Source organism: Mobula hypostoma, chromosome 21 (genome assembly GCF_963921235.1).
Source record: "Mobula hypostoma chromosome 21, sMobHyp1.1, whole genome shotgun sequence".
Taxonomy (NCBI): domain Eukaryota; kingdom Metazoa; phylum Chordata; class Chondrichthyes; order Myliobatiformes; family Myliobatidae; genus Mobula; species Mobula hypostoma.
This window is the reverse complement of record NC_086117.1, coordinates 25,340,252-25,363,848: the sequence shown is the minus strand read 5'-3', so window position 1 is coordinate 25,363,848 and position 23,597 is coordinate 25,340,252. Positions and strand designations below refer to the sequence as shown.

The following is a 23,597-nucleotide window of genomic DNA, read 5'->3' as shown; positions in this document are numbered from 1 at the left end:
CTTTTCCTAACTTGACTCCATTTAGATAATAATCTGCCTTCCTGTTCTTACCACCAAAGTGGATAATCCCACATTTATCCACATTAAACTACATCTGCCATGCATCTGCCCACTCACCCAGCCTGTCCAAGTCACCCTGCATTCTCATAACATCCTCCTCACATTTCACACTGCCACCCAGCTTTGTGTCATTGGCAAATTTGCTAATGTTACTTTTAATTCCCTCATCTAAATTAATATATATTGTAAACAGCTGCAGTCCCAGCGCTGAACCCTGCGGTACCCCACTGGTCACCGCCTGCCATTCCGAAAGGGACCCATTAATCGCTACTCTTTGTTTTCTGTCAGCCAGCCAATTTTCAATCCATGTTAGTACTCTGCCCCCAATACCATGAGCCCTAATTTTGCCCACTAATCTCCTATGTGGGACTTTATTCAATCAAGGCTGATCCTTTTTTTTGTTATCTCCTCCTCAACCCAGTTCCCAGCCTTCTCCCCGTAACCTTTGATGCCATGTCCAATCAAGAACCTATCAATCTCTCTTTAAATACACCCAACAACCTGACCTCAGGCAGCAGAGTTTCAAAAATCAAAATAAATGTCATAAAACTTGATAACCAGAACAACCACCAGCTAGCCCTACAAGTCTGCAAGATCAAAGAATTGGTTGTTGACCTTTGGGGGAGGGGGATGTGGTGGTAGTTGACTGCTTCAAGTTCCTCGGCATCCATGTCACCAGCAACCTCATTTGGTCTCTTTACACGGACGGGCAGTACTTAAGCTAATTTACTTTCTAAGATTTGGCATGTCCACAAGAATTCTCTGGAACTTCTACAGATGTGCTACAGAAAGTATACTGATGAGTTACATCTCAATCTAGAATAGCAGCTGCTCTGCTTTTGACCAATGGAACCTGCAGAGAGTGGTAAACTGAGACCAGTCTATCATAGACTGGGTCTCTTCCATCCAGTCCATCTTCATGCTGCAATGCTACGGGAAGGTCATTGGTATCACCAAGGATGCTTACTACCCTGGCCTTTTCCTTTTCTCTCAACTGTCTTCTGGGAGAAGAGACAAGAGCTTGAAATCCTAAGTGTACTGATAAAGAATAGCTTCTTCCCCACTGCTATAAGACTTCTGAACCAATCAGTTCTTTCACAAGCCCTTCCTGCTGGTGTAGCCACATTCTTGTACTTTTAACTCTGCCAGTTGTTCCATTACTGTTTAATCATTTTATCATTTGTTTGAACTACTTCAGATTGCACGACAACCTTTGCGCCATTCTGCTGTTTTGTGCATGTTGTAGCAATGAGAAATACAATGTACACTGTTTATGCTGTGAACTTTATGCAAACAAGGAATTGCATTGCAACCTGGTCTATATGACAATAATGTAATCTAATCTATTACATCCAAGCAAAAGCTAAACTCCATCATCTCACTTAAATTATCACTTCTATTTATTATACCGATTTACACAAGGTGAAACACAATTCAATGTACAAAACTGACCAGATTTCAGCTCAGAGTTGTTATCAGAGATTAAGATTCACTCAGATTAATTATGAATCCAATTTTTTCTTGCTTCCACTTCATTTCCTGCTCTACTTACAAATGCATTGGAAAGAAATAGTTTAATTAAAATAATCCTGATGTAGCCAGCTCTCCTACTTTCAAACTGACTAGCATGTGTTCTGCAAGAGTTCCTTCTGAACCCTCCTCAGGAATTCACAAAACAATTTCCAACAATGATGAACTGTTTTCATCATCAATATTATTTTCATTGTTAGGCCACATATGAAACACAATTAAAAGGTTCAATGTAATCCAGTTCAAAGCATTCAATTTTAAACAAGATCTGTTCCAAATCAAACACCATCCTAACTTGAACATATATTGCCCAGTGTTCTCCACTATTGTGTTACAGTTCTGAATCCTTCCACATCTTCATCAGCTGGACTGAAAAAAGTATTACCAACATTTCTAAATCATACTGCTCCTTGAGCCTGAAGCATTTATGTCAGCTCCACTTTTCTATTCTACCTCAATAACTCCAAATTCCATTAGTCTCCAATCTGTTATACCAGTCTTGAATATATTATGTGACTGAGCACACATAGCCAACTAGTAGTGAAGAATTCAAATCATTCTGAACTTTGTGTTGGAAATTTCTTATTTCAGATCTAAATTATCTTGTTATCCTCACTAAAAATGCACTCTTTGCACTCACTCTGTTAAGGCTGTCAAGAATTTCTCTGCATTTCAATGAGATTTCTTGTGTTTTTTTTAAAAAAGAGGAGACAAGCCTATTCTATTTTCTTTTGATTAAAAGAAGCCTACTATTGAAGGAATGAATAGGTTTTTTGTATAAGCCTTCTGCCATTTTACTTAATTTCAGTATTCCCCCCCATTCATTTGATTTTTAAGTAATTAGCCTTCTTTCCCTGAGTTTCTTAGGATTTATTTGTGACCTTTGCTTGAAATGTCCAATCCTAAGAAAAAAAATCTCACACCCACCAGTTCTGAAACTTCCTCCAGCAAGGTCACTGGACAGCTAGTAGTGTTCAGGAAAATTACTGTGTGTTTTCTTAAGGCACCTTTAATGTGATTAAATATCCAAAATGGGAGTGCTACCAAATAAAATTTGACATTCATGCACCCATTAGAACAGAAGATCAAAAGTCTGGTCAAAAAGATAACTTGAAAGAACAGCTTAGAAGAAGAAAGACAGACACGAAATGACACACTTTAGAAATACACAGCATGAGGAGAGAGCCTTGGCACTTAAAGTCACATCGGCCAATAGTGCAGCAATCACAATCACAGGTGCTCAATAAGCAACAACTGAAGGTGCTCACGTTCCCTGGTGAATGGTTTTGGATGAGGGACATGGCAATGCAAAGCTGGAGGTGAAGATGGAAAGTGAGGTCATCCTGGGATTTGAAAACAAAGGGAACAGCTTTGAAAGGTGAGTCAATCACAAACTTGAGTAAGTCTGCAGATGCTGGAAATCCAAAGCAACACACACACAAAAAATGCTGGAGGAATTCAGCAGGTCATGTAGCATCCATGTCAAAGAAAAAAAAGTCGACGTTTCAGGCTGAGACACTTCTTCAGGACTAAGGAAGGGAGAAGATGCCAAAATAAAAAGGTGGGGGGGGGGGAAGAGGAGAAAGATGCTAGCTAGAAGGTGATAGGTGAAGTCAGGTGGGTGGGAAATGTCAAGGGTTAGAGAGGAAAGAATCTGATAGGAGAGGAGGTTGGACCATAGGCAGGTGAGAAAGTGAAAGGTCAGAGTGGGGAATAGAGGGCAGGGGGGGAGGAGAAAAGAATTTTGTTCACCAGGAGATATCAATATTCATACCATCAGGTTGGAGGATACCCAGATGGAATACAAGTTGTTACTCCTTCACCCAGATGGTGGCCTCATCTTGGCACAAGAGGTGGCCATGGATCAACATGTCAGAATGGAAAAGGGAATCAGAATTAAAATGTTTGGCCACTAAGGAAGTCCCGCTTGTAACAGATGGTGCGGAGGTGCTCGACAAAGCGGGCCCCCAATTTACAGCGAGTCTCGCCAACGTAGAATAGCCACATCAGGAGCACCGGACACAATAGACAACCCCAGCAGCTTCGCAGGTAAGTGTTGCCTAACCTGGAAAGACTGTTTGGGGCCCCTAATGGAGTTGAGAGAGGTGGTGTATGGACAGGTGTAGTACTCAGGCCACTTGCAGGGATAGTACCTGGAGGGAGATTAGTGGGGATGGACAAGAGAACAAGAGAATCACGGAGGGAGCTATTCCTGTGGAAAGCGGAGTGGTGGGGGGGGGGAGGTAAAGATATGTTTAATGGTAGGATCCCTTTGGAGATGGCGGAAGCTGCGGAGGGAATGTATTGGATGTGGAGGCTGATGGGGTAGTAGGTAAAGACAAGAGCGACTCTATCATTGTTAAGGCAGCAGGAAGATGGGGTGAGCATGGATGTACAGGAAATGCAGGAGATGCAGCTGAGGGTAGTGTCAACAGTGGAGAGAGGGAAGCCCCATTCTTTAAAGGAGGAGGACATCTTTGATATTCTGGAACGGAAAGCCATGTCCTGGAATAGATGTGGTGAAGGCAAAGAAACTGAGAAAGAGGAATAGTATTTTTACAGGAGATAGGGTGGGAAGAGGTAAAGTCAAGATAACTGTGGAAATCAGTAGCTTTAAAAAAGTTGGTTGGCAGTTTGTCTCCAGAGTGAAGACAGAGATTGAGAAAGGGGAGGAGGGAGGTGTCAGAGATAGACCAAGTGAATTTATGGGAAGGGTGGAAGTTAGAGGCAACGTTGATAAAATTGATTAGTTCAGCATGAGTGCATGAAGCAGTCGTCAATGTAGCTGAAGAAGAGTTAGGAGTAGAACTGGGGAAGGCTTCAAACAGACTATTCTACATAGGCGACCAAGAGGCAAGCACAGCTAGGCCCATGTGAGTCCCAATGGCTACCCCTCAAGTTTGCAGAAAGTGAAAGGATCAAAGGAAAAATTGTTCAGGGTGAGGATCAGTTGTGCCAGACGGAGAAGGGTGTTGGTGGAGGGGGATTAGTTGGTTCTTTTGTCAAGAAAGAAGCGGAGAGTTTTGAGACCTTCTTGATGGGGAATAGGAGTGTATAGGGACTGAACATCCATGGTGAAGATGAGGTGGTCAGGGCCAGGGAATTGAAAGTTAGTGAGGGGATTGATAACATGAGAAGTGTCACAGATATAGGTGGGAAGGGACTGAACCAAGGAGGATAGAATGGAATCGAGAGATGAGGACACGAGTTCAAGTGGGGCAGAAACAGGCAGAGACAATCGGCCTACCTGGACAGTGTGGTTTGTGGATCTTGGGTAGGAGGTAAAAATGAGCAATGCAGGGTAAGGGAACTATGAGTTCAGTGGCGGTGGTTGAAGTTCTCAAGAGTGGTTGAGGTCAGTGATGATGTCAGAGAGAGTTTTCTGATTGTGAGGAGTGGGGTCCTCCTTGAGGGGTAAGTATGATGAGATTTCTTGTCTCAGCAACATAGAGGTCAGTGCACTACACTACAACAGCACACCCTTTGTCTGTGAGTTTGACAGTAAGGTTGGGATTGGTGCAGAGAGAGTGAAGGGCAGTGCATTTAGAAGGGATAAGGTTGGAGGAGGAGAGGGGAGTGAAGTCGAGGCGATTGATGCCTCATCAACAACTTGAGATGAAAAGATCCAAAACAGGCAGAGAGCCAGAGCAGGCTGTGCAAGAAGAGAAGCAGAGTTGAAGACGGGAGAAGGGATCCTCAGCATGGGGTGTAGAATCCTTGTCCAAGAAGTGGGCTCAGTGGAAGAAGAAATCGATGTCATGGCAGGCATGGAACTCACTGAGGTGCAGGCAAAGGGGGACAAAGGTGAGGCTCTTACCGATGACATAACTTTCTGCTTCAGAGAGGAGAAGGTCAGAAGGAATAGTGAAGACACAGCAAGGATGAGCGTGGGATCGAAGGGGGAAAGATAGCTGATGGTGTCAGAGGAGAGAGGAGGGTGTTCAGGGAAGGTGGGGTGGGAGGAAGATGGAGTCTCCAAGGACACGAGCTGATAGTGGGGTCTGAGAGATGTGGGGTTGCAGAGTGGTGGTGGGGGAAGGGGAGAATGGGGGTACAGCGGCAATGCTTGAAAGTCTTGGCCTGGAGGTGCTGGGGGTCAAGGTCCAGGCAAGAACCAGAGCTAGAGGTCGTGCAATTAGCAGTTTGAAAGTGTCCAGATTTTGGATGAGATGAGACTGATGTGTTGCCTAACATCCAATAAGGGTAAATGAGAACAAGGACGACAGTTTCTTCAGACCACTTAAGTTACAATATGGATAGCAGAGCTTTGGACAACTGCAAGCTTATAGAGTGTAAGAGGCAGAAGTTGAGCAGAAGTAGATGGGAGTCCTCATCACCAGAGGCAATAAGAGCAGAAGAAGTGGTTTAGCTTCCCTTCAGGGTATCCATTGCTTCAGTGTGTTTGAGAAATTGGCCTCCAGTGTCTCAAAAGCTAGCTTACTCTGTGTCCTCCTGGTGGTACAAGCTCGTTATTTTAGAAATTACAAGGAAGATCCAATTCTACAGTGTTGTTGGATCTCATGGCACTACAGTAGGATTATTTTTAAGTTCACCATCTCACCATGCAGCTTAGCATGATAGGCATCTCTAGAGCACTACCACCATATGGACGTTGGGTGAGTGAGGGAGGTAAAAAGGCTGGGGGATACTGGGAGTGCGATCTGCAAAAGCTGGTACCAATTCTAAATGCCAACAATAGGTCCTGCAATAGGAGGTATGAAGCTGATGTGTAAGACACAGCAGGAAACAAACAATTATCAATATAATTTAATAGATCCTGCTCACTTTAGGAGCAGGATCTATAGCAACAGGAACAGGTACAGCAAAAAATTAAATCCTATAAAATGAACACTAGTGGCTGTGTCAATGCAGTTTATTTTCCTCTGTAGAATATCAGAGTAAGGTTTTAGCCAAATGGCATCACTTTTGCCTTTAAATGAGAAGGTGTAGAGTTCACACTGTCAGCAGTCCCTGAGAATGGAGCTCGAGCTCTGGGTGGCACCCCCTGGAAGGATATACTCACTCTCGATGGATATGGGTGAATCTATTCCACCCTGCAAGTCCAAAACACCTTCCCACAGTGATAGGACTAACCCCACCACACTCCACTCCACCCCAATGAACTCACAAAAGGTGACATGGCATAGACGGAGCATTCACGTCATGGCCTATCAGACAAGTGCAATAACACTCGCACCTTACCAGATTATTAATCAGCCTAAACCCCTCAGGAGTTAAAAGATTACCAGCTAACGTGTTCACAATCTTCTTTTGCTTCATTAGTAATTTGGAGAATCTCAAATACAGTTTCATTAGGGAATTCATTCTTTCATATTTCCTCACCTGTAGCAGTCTCATGTTTATTGTGAAGTCTCCAGCAAGCAACTGATCTCGAATCAAACTGCAAGAAAAACACAACAGCTTTTACTACCTACAATAATTACTTAAAAACTATCATGACATCATTTATACTTAATCAGACAAAATATTATAATGATGTCTAGAATTATTTAAACATACTTAAGTATGTTTATTGAATATACTTACTTATTCAACTTACTTGAAGTAATTTGTAAAGTTCACCCAGTTTCAAGTCAGCTGTACACATAGCACTCTCTCCAACTAATCAAAGGAAATGTGTTCATATGCGAAATACCTCACATTTATCTGATGTGCAGATTACCCTGCCACACTTCAAAGTTCATCTTCTACTTCTCATTCCTTATATCATTTAAATACTTGTAAACTTCCACAGCGTTAGAACAACCCAAATGCATTATAGTTAATGAAGAACTCCTGTTATAGAATAGTAAGTATGAAAACAACCTTAACAGAGCAATATCTTAGGAACAGAAATAAGTCAATGACCACATAAAAGGTTCCAGTCACACTGGGTGAAAGATAAATATTCAGCAAGATAACCAGAAAAGACCTACTTGTGAAATAATGCAACAAGGAATTTAGTGCAGAGAAAAGGGGGACATCCAAATAGTTAGGCATCCTCTTAGTAACAAATTGGGCTCAAGCTTACAAAATGTGACTCATAAACTCACTCATAGATAGGACCCACAGTAGATGCAGGAATTGAGCTTAAGAAATACTTGAAAAAGATAAATTCTCAGAGCTTTGAAGGATCACTAAATATAATTTTGAAAGAATTGGCACAGGAAGTATGAGTGAATCTTACTGCTGCTGCTGTTCAATATACAACATTTGTTGAAAAGAATCTGCAATATACAAGCTTGAATGGACTGTTCTGAAATTTAGTTCCCTGACAACCTGTGCTCACAATCTCAGGCTCCTACCCTAGCGGGTAACATGAAAGAGCTTCAAGAAACAAACCAGGTTATTCCAGTGAATTTGAGTGACAGACAGCCTCGATTAACCTCACATTCAAATATGTTGGCTTGAAAAGAGAAAGCACTGCATCTTTTATAAAGCGCAACGACTCTCATGTCAGAAAAATGATGGATTTTGCGACTTACATCAACATGGCACAGCAGACTAGGATGAGGAAATCAAATCTGTCAACGTCAGAGAAGAGGGAATCCCATATTCGGATAACATCAGGAAGAAGGAACTCCTGTGATAGCAGCAGTGTGAGCCAGCGAAAGGCAAAAAATTGTGGTTTGATATTCTGCTCTTGCTGGAATGCAAAATGTAAAACCACGTGAAGCATTGGCCTGAATTATCCAATTACACAGTATTCACAGTGTAAGTACAAGCTATTACATTTCCATAGAGTTCATGGCTCCCACAGGCCTCCTCCATTGCACTTTCAATTTCGTGAGTAAAACATACTTGGTATCCTTTTCAGACTTTCCTTTAACTGATTCTATGCCATTTATCTCATCTACACCACATATTTTATTTATTTGTTTTGGATATACAGTGTGGAACAGGTTCTTCTGGCCCACCAAGACACGCAGCCCAGCAACCTACCAATTCAACCCCAGTTTAATCACAGGACAATTTCTAATGACCAATTAACCTACTAACTGGCATGTCTTTGGACTGAGCGAGGGAACCGGGCCATTCGGAGGAAACCCATGTGCACACTGGAAGAACGCAAAACTTACTTGCAGAGGACTGTGGAACTGCGACTTCCTGAGCTGTAAAAGCAACACGCTAACCGCTATATGCTACCACGTTGAAGGTTCTATTTAAATACAAGCTGTTGCCGTTCTTAGCAGATCTCCCATGTGTTTACTCACACTTAGTCAGATAATACACTTGATAGGCCATTAGTGTTAAGGCATGTATGCAAAATGCATTGTTCTTTTTAATGGTAACAATGCCCCTGAGACCACAGAATCTGATTGTGAAATGATAGGATGCTGAAATGGATCAACATTTTGTTGTTTGATGGGACAGGTCTGTGAATTGGCAAATAAAGAAATGCTTACATTCATTGTACTTCTCACCATTACAAGACATTACTCTTAAAAATTGGCCATATTTCAACATACTGAGGTGATGAAAGGCATTTATATGCAAATATTTCTTCATACAGACTGCTTGGATCACTTATTTCCCCAAATATATACAAACTTTCCTGACATGTTCAGTGTATTTTCTCTTGTTTAAAAAAGCCCTTGTTTATTTTCTGATATTTATCTCTCTCTTTGAAGCTTGTTATTTGGAGTTTAATGTCAACATTTCTTTAGCATAATCATTTACATTTATACAAATGCATTGAAGCATGCAAGGAGAGTTATCAATAAAAGTTTGACTAAGAGAATGATGAAAGAGGAAGAAAAAAATTTTTAAGAAGTGTCTAAAAAGAGGAGGGGCGAGGGCAAAGGACACGAGAGTCTAAGATTTAGATGGCTGAAGGCAAGTCTGCCTATGATTCAGTGAGCGAATGAGGAATGTGTAATGAACCTGAAATCTCAGAAAATGGGAGTGTGGATTCAGAGATTTTATGGAGGAGCAAGACTATGGATGCTTTTGAAAATAAAGATTTAAATTTTAAAACTAAGGACATGCCAGACCAGTAGCTAATGTCAGTCAATGAGAGCACAAGGTATGATGGATGAATGGTTTGAAACACTCTCCACCATTCAGTCTTATTTGTCTTAATACACCTTTTCGTACCAGTTTGAGATACAGATCCATGTCTTTCTCCTTCAGTGCAGAGTAAACTTTCTCCATTTTACAAGTGATCCCACACTGCGAGTCATCTAGGCTCTTGATGAAATTGTCCCTGATCTCTGACATCAGGTTTGTGAAACAGAAAAATGTGTCTGCTTCTGCATGTTCTGGATAATTCAGGGAAACAAAGAAAAATATAAAACAGGCAGAATTCCATTTCCCCACATTTCTAACTAGAAGAAAAAAAACATTTACACAATAGCTTGTATCCCTGTAATGGCCTTAACACTGCAAAATGTTCTAGAGCTAGAATTTAACACTGAACCTTACAAGAAAGCAGCAAGGCAAATGAGCAATAGTCAGACAGATTTTTTTAATGAAATAATTTGATTTAAATAAAGATGGAAAGGCAAAGAATTTTAGGGTGGCAAGGCCAAAGTTTAGGATCTTGGCAACTGAAAATATGGTTTGCAATTTTAAACTAGTTCAATTCAAAGATAACTTGATACCAGAATTTGAGGAGTTCTCATATCTCAGAGTTATAGGGCTAGAAGAGATTACAGAGACGGGAAAGGTGGTTGAGGGTGGTAGTGATGAAACCTTAGAAGGATAAGAAAATTAAAATAAAAAGCCTAAAGTTGAAGTGTTGAACGAGTTGTATATACTATTGAAATCAACAAGCGAATGGAAAACATTTCATCATCTGATGGCTTCTGCAGCCACAGACTGGGAATGGAGCAGCATCAATTTAATATCAATCAAACAACAGGAATTCTGCAGATGCTGGAAATTCAAGCAACACACAAAGTTGCTGGTGAACGCAGCAGGCCAGGCAGCATCTCTAGGAAGAGCTACAGTCGACGTTTCAGGCCGAGACCTTTCGTCAGTTCTGACTGAAATGTCGACTGTACCTCTTCCTAGAGATGCTATCTGGCCTGCTGCGTTCACCAGCAACTTTGATGTGTGTTGCTTGAATTTAATATCAATGTTGTGTTATGTGGTTATGAGTATTACAATAGTCTCCAAGCTACTAATTTGTGTATAGAGGGTAAATAAAGAAACCATTCAGGGCCCTCATTCTGAAACTGCCAGTGATCCCTGCTAAGAAACACATGTTCAGGAAGGAGAGAACGGTTCAGTTACTGAATCCTTAAATAAATGGCTCACCAATAGACATTGACAAACATTTGGATTGAATGAAAAATCAAAGACCATAATAATTCCTAAAAAACTTCTTAAGAGTTCTGAAAATATGAAATGCACTACTACAGTGGGACTGTTGATGAAAATATTCTGGATGCCAGTTCAGGGAAAGATGTGAAAGCACTTAAGGGATAAATTTATAGAAGGACATATTGAAATAAAGTGGAATGAGAGGAGGCTTATACAGAGAACCTAGTTATTCTTCAGAAAGAAAGGGTTTTCTTATAAAGAAGAAGTAGAATCGGCTTCATCCTGACAAAGGGTCTGGGCCTGAAACGTCGACTGTACCTCTTCCTAGAGATGCCGCCCAGCCTGCTGCGTTCACCAGCAACTTTTATGTGTGTTGGTTGTAGAATCAGTTTACCTTTGTTAACAATACCTGAGAAGAGATCTCACTGAAATGTGAAAAGTTCTTGGTAGCCTAACAGAGTGATTGCTAAGAGTTTGATTTTCATAAATAGACAGTGCGAATCAGATGATTTTCAGAACTAAGGTATTTCCACACAGCACGTTGGAATCTTTGGAATTTCCTATTGCCAGTGAGCTGAGAGTTCTCAGTCACAATGCAAGGGATAACAGAGATTTGGATACCAATGGAATCAAGAGTTATTGGGATAGAGTTGACATGCACAATGGGCTTAAGGAGCCGTATGAAATAATACTATTTATATTTATTATTTCTTATAACACTGCTTATATTAGTTAGTTAAAATAATCCATTCCTGTGGCATAACTTTGTTTAAAAATTTTGGTCCCATCCCGCAAATGCAATGGAAAATGGATGAAATCTATTTAAAGAGGAGGAAAGCAGGGACAGGACAAGTAGTTCACAACAACATATCATTCATTAATCCTGTGGTTTTCATGTCATGACAGAAGTCTCAGAACTTCACCTTTCCACTCTGTATTCGGATCGGTAGCGAAGGTATAGTAAATTGGACCCACAATCTCATTCATGCCCTGTACATAAGCGATTCCTGGATTCAGCTTGGCATAAATGAATAGGATTCTCTCAACCACCTCCCAGTGAGCCTCGCAGCCATTGGGGAGCACTTCATACTCATTGGCAGAGGCAGTTTTGCGAGGGGAGCAAACCTATTGAAAGAGGAAAAATATCTAGGAACTAACTGGAGATGAAAATCTAATTAACATCTTGGCATAGCAGTGCACAGAATAAGCAAACTAATTTAGATTAATTGAAACTATTTGCTGGCAGATATCATTTAGACACAACTGCACCAGGCAATACAGATGAATGAAACTTTAATAAATGAAAAAAGTTATCAATGAAGTGTAAAATATCTTTAATCACTGAGAAAAAATACCAACAAGATTAAACTGAGCAAGAAACAGCTGATGCAAATGCAAGTTCTTGCCAGGCTGAATCAATTATTAGAAATATAAGAATTATTTCATAATGCAGATCTTACATTAGTGACACCACTCCGATTATGTGCAACTGTTTGGGATTTCAAGGTGGTTTGCTCTACCCGCTTTCGAAGTGTTTCAAATTCATTTTGGGGATCCATAATCAGAAGACATGGATAGTCAGTAGGCCGCTGGAAAAATGCCATGTCTGGATATAGTCGCCTGGAAGAGAGGAATTAAGTAAGAGCGAGTTAGAGACAGTTTAAAAAGAAGAATTCCTTCACTTCAACTTAAAATACAAAAAAGTTAATTTTCTAATCTCCTCTACCCCTTTTTCTATATATACTGTACACTTTCATGACTCCTGTACATTTCTTAGGCAAAGTTAGGAACCCAAATCCACACCAGAACATCAGAAAAATCTTAAGTGGGCTTGACCAGCCACACAATGTTGGAATTACTGATTAGGATTTCATGAAGCACAATAGCAAGAAGAAACATTTAAATTCAATCCAGTGCAATACAAGGCTACATAAATTTTGTTTATATTCCCGAGTTTAAGATATTCGGGCATGATGAAACTAAAAACACAAGAGATTGTGCAGATGTTGGAAATCCAGAGCAACACATATAGCATGCTAGAGGAACTCAACAGGTCTGGCAGCATCTATGGAAAGGAATAAACAATCAACCTTTTGGGCTGAGACGGTTCATCAAATTAAGTTGTTTAAAAATACAGTACATTGAAAAGATTCAACAGGTTTGATACTGAGGGAAAAAAATCCCCAGTAAGGGAATGAAGAATCACAAGGCATTATTTTAAAATTAGAATCAAACCATTTAGAGTTAGATTGGCAAGTACCTTTTACATATTGAGTGCTAGATATCCAGAACTAAATGTGTTTGTTAGGGATCAACTGAAGAATAGATTTTTGTTAGATAAATGCAAATACAGGCTTGGAGCACAGGTAGGTAAGTAGGAACGACATACAGATCACTGTAATTTAAGTGAATTTTAAGGCAGTCAAGGGGACTGAGTGATCTCCTGTTTCTATATTCCTAAGGCACTACAATTTCAGAGAACTTGCTCTGCACAACCATTCTCACAGTTTTAGTTGCAAAACAACTGCACATCAAAAATATTTTATCTCTCACAATCATGTTGGGAATATCCCAAGAAAATGAAAGATGCTTTATCAGTACCAATTTCTTCGTCTTCTTACCGGACATCTTTGTCAATTTGCAGGAGAACCTCGTTGTCTTTAAAGTAAGTGTTCCATTGACTATCAGGGTTTGGATTCAAGGGCTGTTCAGAAAATGAATGGGAAAAGGAAAAATTTAATTGTAAGAAAATACAGGAAACTGGAGCATCTGGAAGAATCCACATGGTCACTGTGCAAATTCCACACAATATGCTCCGACTTTATAAAACACTGGTCAGACTTCAAGCTGAGGCACTGCCTGCAAGTCTAGCCACTACAATATAAGAAATACGTGATCGTGCTGCAGACAGTGCATGGGAGATTATCAGGGTGTTGCCTGGAATGGAATGTTTTAGTTATGATAAGAGATTGGAAAGGCTAGCTCTGGATAGGAGGAGGCTATGAGAGGACATGATTGAGAAGTATAGATAAGGTAGACAGCAAGAAGCACACCCCCTTATCATAGATGAATAAAACTGCAACATATAGATTTAGGGTAAAGTAGGGGCAGGGGAAGAGAAAGCGATTTGGAGGGAATTCAAAGACGATCTCCTTCACCCGGAAAGTGGTGAGTACCTAAAATACACTGCAGAATGATGGAAGTAGAGCTGTTGGCAGCATTTAAGAAATGTCTTGACTAATATTTCAATTGGTACTGAAGGCTACAGGCCAAGCGCTGGAAGATGGGATCAATATAGATTTGTGATCAGCATGAAAATGGTGGCCAAATGGCTTCTTCATATGCTGTATATCTGATTCTAGAAAAGCAGATCACTGCAGGTGCATTACCCCTAGGACCTGGTCCTGGATAGCAGTTAAAGTATGAAATAAATTGATTGATGAAAGCTGTTTGCCCTCCTGACAAAAAGTAAACAGGGACTCACGTGGTCTTCTAACGTGACATCCTCTCGAAAGAAACCCAAATTTGCCCTGGCAATGCCGGGCTGGATGATCATTTCCTTCAAGAACTGTGCATAAATTTCCCTGCAAATCAATACACCAAGTGCGGTCAAATTGAACACAGACCAATCTTTATTCCACATATACCAAAAAAACGTGCTCCCTATGTTATTAAAATCCATCCTGGTAACCGCTCTGCTTCAATCCGTCCTCCTGCTGTAGACAGATGTACAAAATACTACACAATCAACTGAAGCAGTTTTTGTTTTAATGCTAAGTAAGACCAAATTGAGATCTTACGGGGTGGGTGGCTGTCCCTTTAAGGTTATATATAAAATAACTGTTGTTAGATGACACTGAAGGGAGGAAGCTTAATTATTGTTTTGGATGCAGACCAGTAATGTTTCAGCCCTGAAGGATTCAGCATTTTACATTACTTTGTGAATGTAAGGAAAGCAGAATTCCTCAAATTAAATTTACAATTCTTTATAAATAGTATAACTAGAAGATTATGTCAATCCAAAAGCACTAAGCCAGAAAAATAGGCTCAGAGAGAACTAAATGGAAGTTGTTGAAAAGAAAATGTATAACAGGTCATAATTATCCAATACACAACATCCAATTTTGTCTACGTTGGTTTTTTTGAGAAGGGAATTTGTCTCCTGAGGAAAGGGACAAACACCAGAATTAAGAGCGCAGTTAGCGGGGAGGGAGTCACCCTATAGGCTTTAAAATTACAGTTCATACCACTCCCAATACATAAATGCACAATAAATTATAAGATTGCATTTGTAACAGCAGGTGCTCAAAGTAAAATTCGACACCCACCCCCAAGTCCTGTCACAACAAGCTGCCTCGACCACAGACTGGGACTTCTGTGGGATACAAGCACTGCTCTAGTCAAGTTCATTGCAATTTTATTTTAGCAATAGGCAAATAATATTCAAATGGAATTTCCACATTTTGTACGAAATGAAGAATAAATGCTGGGATAAATATGAGCCCATTACCATTGCACAAACTCCAAGTAATTTCAAAAGCTGAGCAGTCAGTTCCAATGAACATTAAGCTATCAATCATACAAATCAGTGGCTGAATTAATTTAAATGTTTAGTGTGTAAAGCTTCTTTAAAATAAAGTCCTCTTACTGATATGGATGACAAGCATTTCAAGTTAAATTGTGCATTGCTTCTGTGACTTTTTGCTCTGCTACTTGACCTTAGTAGGAAGCTTATGGAAAGACACACTTTTGAACACTGATCAAAAAGGCTTCACATAATGTCCTCAAGGCACTAAAAAGATAGACAGCGGATTATATTGAGTGTTTCTCTGAACAGACTGTCAGTCATTTGACAAAACATTACACCACAAGAACATTTGAAAAAGTACAAAGGTGTTGCATAACTGATGGTGAGCTAACTAAACAGGTGTGATAATGTCACAGTTGTGACGGGGAGAAACATCATCTCCTCCTGGATTTGAGAAAGGAAAAGAAAGATGCCCTGTTTTTTTTGGTCAGTATTCATCCTGACAATCGTCTAACACTGGACTCTGATTCTGAAGTACATGTACCAACACAAACATCAGCTGCTGCTGGATAACCCACCACTCCGATGAAAGAAACCCTTTTGTCTTCCTGAAAACAACTTGCACCCAGTGCAAAGAGCTGCCAATGACCATGTGCTGATGGCATCATTTGACAAGCCTCTGTAACCCCACTCTCTATATGCAAAAGAAGAGTTTTCCCTCACATGAATTTATGTAGGTACAGCTATGTCAAAGTAGCAAGAGGTTTTAAGCCTCTCTCTTCCTCCAAAATAAAATCTCCTCACCCTGTAGCTTTAGTTCCAGTATCAGCCCTTTTTACAGTAAAAAGGCCTTCCCTCCACTCCTACCCTCTCTGAATTACAGGATTGCCCTGAACCCCAAGAGTAGAGGACCCTCATAAGCAGTAACAGAAATGCAGCTCTTCACCAATATACAGCACTGTGCAAACGTCTTAGGCAGCTATACATAGCTAGGATGCCTCAGACTTCTGGACGGAACTGTAGTAATTTTATGTATTGCACTGTACTGCTGCCGCAAGAAAAAAATCATGACATATGTGAGAGATGGTAAATCTGATTCTGATATGGGTCTCTATTGTGGACTGCGTGTGGGAAGGGGGCAGGAAGAGGGGAATCATAGTTACGAAAAGAGGAAGGGAGGTGGCAAGGAGCAGGAAGCACTAGAGGGACATTCATTAAACCAATTGTCTTGAATCAAATGACCTTGCCTACTGTCTCAGGGCTCGGTGTGTCTGCACTCGCGCACCCACCACCCATGGCACTCCTCTGCCACTTGTCCCACACCCCTCCCACAGCGCTCCACCCTTGCCATTCCCAACATCCTTTGCTCCCACCAGATTTACAAACTTACTGTACGCTTCATGTTGACAAATACAGTACTGTAAAAGTGAAAAATCCTGGAAACACTCAGCATGACAGACTACATCACCAACCTGAAACATTGGCTCTGTTTCCCTCCCCACAAATGGCCATTTCTATTTTTATTTTAAGTGTTCTAGCATCTGCAGTTTTTGCTTTGACTTTTCATAAGCACTTCTTTACCTTTGTTTCTTCAAGGAGGAGCTCCACTGGGTCTGCTCTATGGGAAGATAATTGAGGAGGATCTAAGTGGAGACAAAATATTTATGAATTAAGGAACAACTAACAAAATACAACAAGGGCGAATTTTTATATTGTTTAGAACAGGGAAACAGATCTTGTGGTTCTTTGAGCCACTGGCATTAATTATGCTCCATTTGAGTCTCCTTCTTCTACCTTATGTAAAACCATCAATATTTCTTCCCTTTTCATGTAATTACCAAACTTTCTCTTAATTATACTTGTGTTATTCCCTTCACTTTTGTCCCACAATTTAGCCACTGTGTGGTACAGACATTCCCCATTTTCTATCTAGGTGTCAGTGTTACCTAACTAGCTGGAGTTTGGTCCGCTCCTGTTTAGGCAGTGCCCCATCCTATAAGTCAAACACTTTCATGATCATAAAGAACTACGGGCAACAATTTGCAGTTGTATAACATGTTTAATCTGGCAAACTGATTCAGGGAGTTTACACCAGTATTATCCAAGCATCTGATAAAACAAAAGACATTAAGTCATTTGACCAAAGCCATGGTTATAGAGGTAGGTTTTAGATGCAAACCCTTTGTCTGTTTTGTACACCCCCTTTAAAATTATACCATATTTATATTACATAAACATTGTAATTTTTAAAAGGATATTTCAGTGGACACTCTGACAGAGATATATAGGCAGGACCATATTTTAATTGTTTGGGCAGACTGTTGAATCTCAGCCTCACTAACAACAGTTTCTATATTTCCAACAGACAAATCTTGAAAAATTTGTTTTCAAATTACCCTTTCACAAACCCAGCATGCACAAATGGCTTCAGAGCAAAAAGTCCCTCTATGTTCTTGGTGTTGATAGTACTGGAAACTCCCCAATTTTTCTGAATACCTCTGTTTACAAGTCATTAAAAAGTGTGCGAGATAGCAAATGACTAGGCAGAGCAATTGCGTGCAAGATTCATGTGACAAAAATTCAAGGAACACATCCAGTGTTGGCAACCCGAATTCTCTTAAATGCAAACTTACCTTCCAGCAAAGTGAGCGCAGCCCTCCTTCAAATGGAATTCCTGTGAGAAGCAGGTAAAAAGCTCAGATGTGACTCAGCACCATTGTGAAGCACAAAAGAGAAAGAGCACATACTCCTATAATTGTAGTCATAGGGAAACACAGCATGGAAATGGGACCTTTGCTCAGCAAGCCCATACCTTATACTTGCCAAACAATTGGTACTAGAACATATAATCATCACAGCGATATTTGATTCTGTGCTTCGCACTCCCTGGATTACAAATATTAAATATCAAAAATATTTAAAATAAAGTTGGTAAATATTAAAAATTTAAATTATAAATCACAAATAGAAAATAGAAAAATGGGAAGTAAGGTAGTGCAAAAAAAAACCGAGAGGCAGGTCCAGATATTTGGAGGGAACGGCCCAGATCCGGGTCAGGATCCGTTCAGCAGTCTTATCACAGTTGGAAAGAAGCTGTTCCCAAATCTGGCCGTACGAGTCTTCAAGCTCCTGAGCCTTCTCCCAGAGGGAAGAGGGACGAAAAGTGCGTTGGCTGGGTGGGTTGTGTCCTTGATTTATCCTGGCAGCACTGCTCCGACAGCGTGCGGTGTAAAGTGAGTCCAAGGACGGAAGATTGGTTTGTATGATGTGCTGCGCCGTGTTCACGATCTTCTGCAGCTTCTTTCGGTCTTGGACAGGACAACTTCCATACCAGGTTGTGATGCACCCTAGAAGAATGCTTTCTACGGTGCATCTATAAAAATTAGTGAGGGTTTTAGGGGACAGGCCAACTATCAGCCACATATTTACACTCAACCTACATTAATTCTAGTTTTACCTTCCTCTTCCAGTAACCACTCCTCTCTGCCCCCCTCCTTTGTCTGTTTTTCCCCTCCCATTATGGTGGCTCTCACCCTTTCTCCTCCCCCACCCTCATGACATGACCATCACCTCTCTCAATTCCCCACCTCCTTCCACTGTCCTTTCCCATCAGCTTCCTCCTTCTTCAGCTCTTTACTCCTACCCATCACCTCCCAGATTCTCACATTATCCCCACCCAGCTTCTCCATCACTTAGTCTCACCTATCACCTGCCAGTTTGTACTCCTCTCCCTCCCCCAGCCACCTTTCTGCCCCCTTCCTTTTGATTCCTCATGATGGGTCTTGGCCTGAAACAACAACTGTTTATTCCCCTGTATAGATCCTATTGACTTGCTGAGTTCCTCCAGTATTCTGTGTGCATTTTCAAGACTTGCAGCTTCTGCAGAGACCCTTGTAGTCTCTTATTTGCCCAATTTCTAGTCAACTCCTCAGAATCTGCCACCCACACACCAGGGCAATGCACCATTAGCTTACTAACCCACATTATCTTTGGGATATGGTAGGAACGCAGAACACCTGGATGAAATCCACACAGTCGGGGCAAAACATGCAAATTCTTTGCGGACAGCACCGGAAATCAGGAGTGAATACAATTCTCTGGTATTTTGCGAGTAAGGTGCATGCAGCCAATGAAATGGCATCTGAAAGAAAACCCATCATTGCAGGAAGTCAGAAGACCTTGGTAGCTTTATAGTAAAGTATTTAGATATAGCATAGTTAGTCCCAGGACGGTCTCTATGGTAGCAGGGATAAATCCAGAACTGTCTGTATGGCTGTATCGATAATAACCAGTGACATAAATTAAAATGCATACCTACTGATGTGGGGCATATAGTAGTAATATTAGACGACAACGATGTATTTTTTTTTACGTTGAGTAAATGTAGGTGATGAATAGTTAATTAAGAGATCGCAAGAAAAAAAACAGAGGGCCTCTTGAGGAATTGTGGAAAGGTTACCATGGCAACTAACAAAAACCACCAGACCCTGACCAGGTCATTTCATGATGATCAAGCAAAGAGAGTGTGATACTTTGAAAGTGTTGGTTAAGAAGTGATACCTGAATATCTCTACATTGGCATTAAGCATATTGACCAAAATTGGTAGATAAATGTCATGCTTGATACAACTAGGGACAGAGAATGTGAATTATATCCCTAATTGTACAAAGAGTGGCATTTTTTTTAAAAAGTGAAAAACCAGTTAGCTATGTCAGATATATATCTTCAGCAGACACAACACATATTTTCACAGACATCTTACCACCATTCTCCAGAATCTCATATTGAAATTTTGCACCATTCTCCTTACCACTGAAACAGAGCTCCTGAAGTTTTGTGAGGCTGATCTTTGGTTCATTTAAAGCAATCCTGAATTCTTCAATCCTATTGAAAGAAAACTGGTCCATAAGTAAAGGGCCATTCAAACAGAACAGCATTACTTGCACAATGATTCATTTGTAATTAAGATCCACTAACATCTGGATGATCAGATGCATTTTTCACCAATGTTATAAATGTTAATTGTATCACATATGAAAAGTAACGAATGAATACCAAACCTGCGCACAAAAATTTACAATATACAAATATATTCATCAATGTTCTTAACGACATATTGGCAAGTTCAATTGTAAGTTATTTTACAGGTACGTTTTTGAAATTTCACTATAATTTCTTCAAGCCCTGCACGGCAACACGGCATTGAGATCTTGGGTTAATATCTTGCTCATCCCCATCTTTTATCAGTTCTTCATTTACAGCTTGGTCCCAAACTCCAAGTTCTCCTGAAACTCTTCCATCCCTTTGCCTGCCTAAAAAGCCTCTCAAAACTTTTGGCCAAACTTTTAGTCAGCACTAATGTCTCCCCATGACCAGGTGTCAATGTTTGTCTAATGTACACTTGTATGAAGCATCTTGATATCCCTTGCTACATTGCACAGACTGCCCAAATGCATTTATTTCCTACCATCATTTCTTTTCAATGTTCAAAGTTCAAAGTACATATATGTCACCATATACAACCCTGAGATTCATTTTCCTGTGGGCATACTCAGCAAATCTATAGAATAGTAACTATAACAGGATCAATGAAATTTAACAGCAGTTACAGTAAAACTTTTCTCGGGTAAGAGTCTCTATGACAAGTAACCATACCTTAAATGAGATCTATAACCATATAACCATATACTGTAATAATTACAGCACGGAAACAGGCCATCTCGGCCTTCTAGTCCGTGCCGAACTCTTACTCTCACCTAGTCCCACCAACCTGCACTCAGCCCATAACCCTCCATTCCTTTCCTGTCCATATAGTTGTCCAATTTAACTTTAAATGACAACATCGAACCTGCCTCAACCACTTCTGCTGGAAGCTCGTTCCACGCAGTTACCACTCTCTGAGTAAAGAAGTTCCCCCTCACGTTACCCCTAAACTTTTGCCCTTTAACTCTCAACTCATGTCCTCGTTTGAATCTCCCCCACTCTCAATGGAAAAAGCCTATCCACGTCAACCCTATCTAACCTATCTATCCCCCTCATAATTTTAAATACCTCTATCAAGTCCCCCCTCAACCTTCTATGCTCCGAAGAATAAAGGCCCAACTTGTTCAACCTTTCTCTGTAACTTAGGAGATGAAACCCAGGCAACATTCTAGTAAATCTCCTCTGTACTCTCTCAATTTTATTGACACCTTTCCTATAATTCGGTGACCAGGACTGTACACAATACTCCAAATTTGGCCTTACCAATGCCTTATACAATCTCAACATTACATCCCAACTCCTATACTCATTCATTCTAATCCATTCGTAAATAATATAAAATAACAAAAAAAAATCAGTCCTGATTGTTGAAATTATGGATTTGCAGTAGAATGGCAGGTCAAATGAAAAATTAAAACCAAGATTGAAAGCTTTCTGGTGGAGAAAGACTATAGATAGATAGATACTTGATTGATCCCAAAGAAAATTACAATGTTACAGTAGCATTGCAAGTGCACAGATATAAATAAGAGAAGTAGAAAGAATAAAAAATAAATTACCACAGACAATCTAACAGGAGGGGCGTCATCACTTTCCTGGCTATAGGTTGACTCATTAGCACTTTCAGTAATAGACTAAGACAACTGTGCTGCAGAGGGTGAGAAGCATTGTTCAGAATTGCCAGGATTTTCCGTAGGGTCCTTTGTTCTACCACAGCCTCCGCTGTGTCCAGTCTGACTCCTACAACAGAGCCAGCCTTTCTATTGAGCCCGTTGGCATCACCCGTGTTGATGCCATTGCCCCAGAGTTCCACTGCATAGAAGATTGTACTGATGACAACAGACTGGTAAAACACGCGAAGGAGAGGTCTGCATACTCCAAAGGACCTCAGTCTCCTCAGGAAGTAGAGGCAAATCTGGCCCTTCTTGTACACAGCCTCCATGTTGGTGCTCCACTCAGGTGCACCCCTATGTACTTGTAGGTCCTCACCACATCCACACCATCAATAGCAACAGGGAGGCTTGGTCTTCCTAAAGTCCATCACCATCTCCTTTACTTTACTGATGTTGAACTGCAGAGCTAAAATTAATGTTTATCTAAAGGTGGTAGATGACAATTTTTATAGAATCCTGACAAACCTAAACTGAATCCAAATTAAGAAAGAGGTAAAACTGCAAGATTAAATAAACTGACTTCATAAATCTAATGGCTACCTGGAATTTAATTAGAAGATAATTACAGTAACCCCCCAACAATCCACTATGTAATAGTTTGGAAATCTTAGTGATTCAGCATCTGGCTCAGTTTCCTGTGCTCTCTTTCAATTTGCCAGATTCACAAGAGACATTATACCATTGTCTAATAATTATTCTGTTGTATAACATCTATAAAAAGTTACATTTTAAGTGTATTAGAATATGAATTAGAGGTACATGCAACAGCCCAGAAAATAACCCAGTCCTGGATTACTAAAGCACTGAGTGTGCAGATTATTGGACTTGTATCCCTAAAATTATTTAAACCAGTTTATCAATCATATTACCCAACAATGACAATCATAAGATATCCCAGTGGAGATAAAATGTAAATATGACAGCCTTCACAGCTCTATTCGTCCCATGTAAAATAAAGATGGAGCAATGGACATTCAAGTAACATCTATAATCTGGTTTTAAAGTTCATGCTTCATGGCAGTATAATCAGATAGGATTTCAAAAGCTAACCAAAGAGATATTAGCGAGCAGACTAAGGTAGAGATAGGGTCATTAAGAATGCCTTAAAAGGGAAGAGGTAGAAGCATACAGCAGCCTGTAAGAGAATTCTAGACCTTGGACTAGAAAACTGAAACACAAGCTACCAGCCAATAAAATATAGAGGTGTGCAGAAAGGGGAGAATTAGAGGAAAGCAGGAGTTGCTAAAAGACTGGAGGTGCAAGAGGTCAGCACAGAACACATTTACAGCTTCAGCAGATTATTTGTTTGTTGAAAATAATTTAACTGAATTATTACATAGAGAATGACACTAGAAATCTGAAACAGAAAGAGAAAATGCTGGGGACAGGTCTTTGACCTGAAACATTCATCTCTTTTCACAGATGCTGCCTTAATTGCATTTTAAAATAAAAACAGAAATGCTGGAAACACACAAGTTTACATTTTATTGGGAAAAATGAATATCTGCACATTCCTTCAACACAAATATTTAAATCTGGAGAGTTGCATAAGGAT

General features: G+C 40.3%; 2 protein-coding genes across 3 annotated transcripts in view; one reads left to right on the top strand and one right to left on the bottom strand.

Moving 5' to 3' along the window:
* Positions 1-23,597, bottom strand: part of tbc1d13 (TBC1 domain family, member 13) — a 43,519-nt gene that overhangs the window by 18,705 nt on the left and 1,217 nt on the right. For both annotated transcript variants that reach the window (XM_063073682.1, XM_063073683.1), the window contains exons 2-11: positions 20,197-20,270; positions 18,019-18,059; positions 16,967-17,028; positions 14,342-14,441; positions 13,479-13,561; positions 12,318-12,477; positions 11,781-11,982; positions 9,688-9,851; positions 8,076-8,236; positions 6,934-6,991 (exon numbers count right to left, since the gene is read on the bottom strand). In XM_063073682.1, the coding sequence (XP_062929752.1) occupies positions 6,934-6,991; positions 8,076-8,236; positions 9,688-9,851; positions 11,781-11,982; positions 12,318-12,477; positions 13,479-13,561; positions 14,342-14,441; positions 16,967-17,028; positions 18,019-18,059; positions 20,197-20,270 (1,105 nt within the window). The remainder of the gene's footprint in view (positions 1-6,933; positions 6,992-8,075; positions 8,237-9,687; positions 9,852-11,780; positions 11,983-12,317; positions 12,478-13,478; positions 13,562-14,341; positions 14,442-16,966; positions 17,029-18,018; positions 18,060-20,196; positions 20,271-23,597) is intronic.
* The window catches only part of zer1 (zyg-11 related, cell cycle regulator), a 45,009-nt gene continuing 35,394 nt past the window's right edge, over positions 13,983-23,597 (top strand). The window contains exon 1 of the mRNA XM_063073680.1: positions 13,983-14,025. The gene's annotated coding sequence lies outside the window, so the exon portion shown is untranslated. The remainder of the gene's footprint in view (positions 14,026-23,597) is intronic.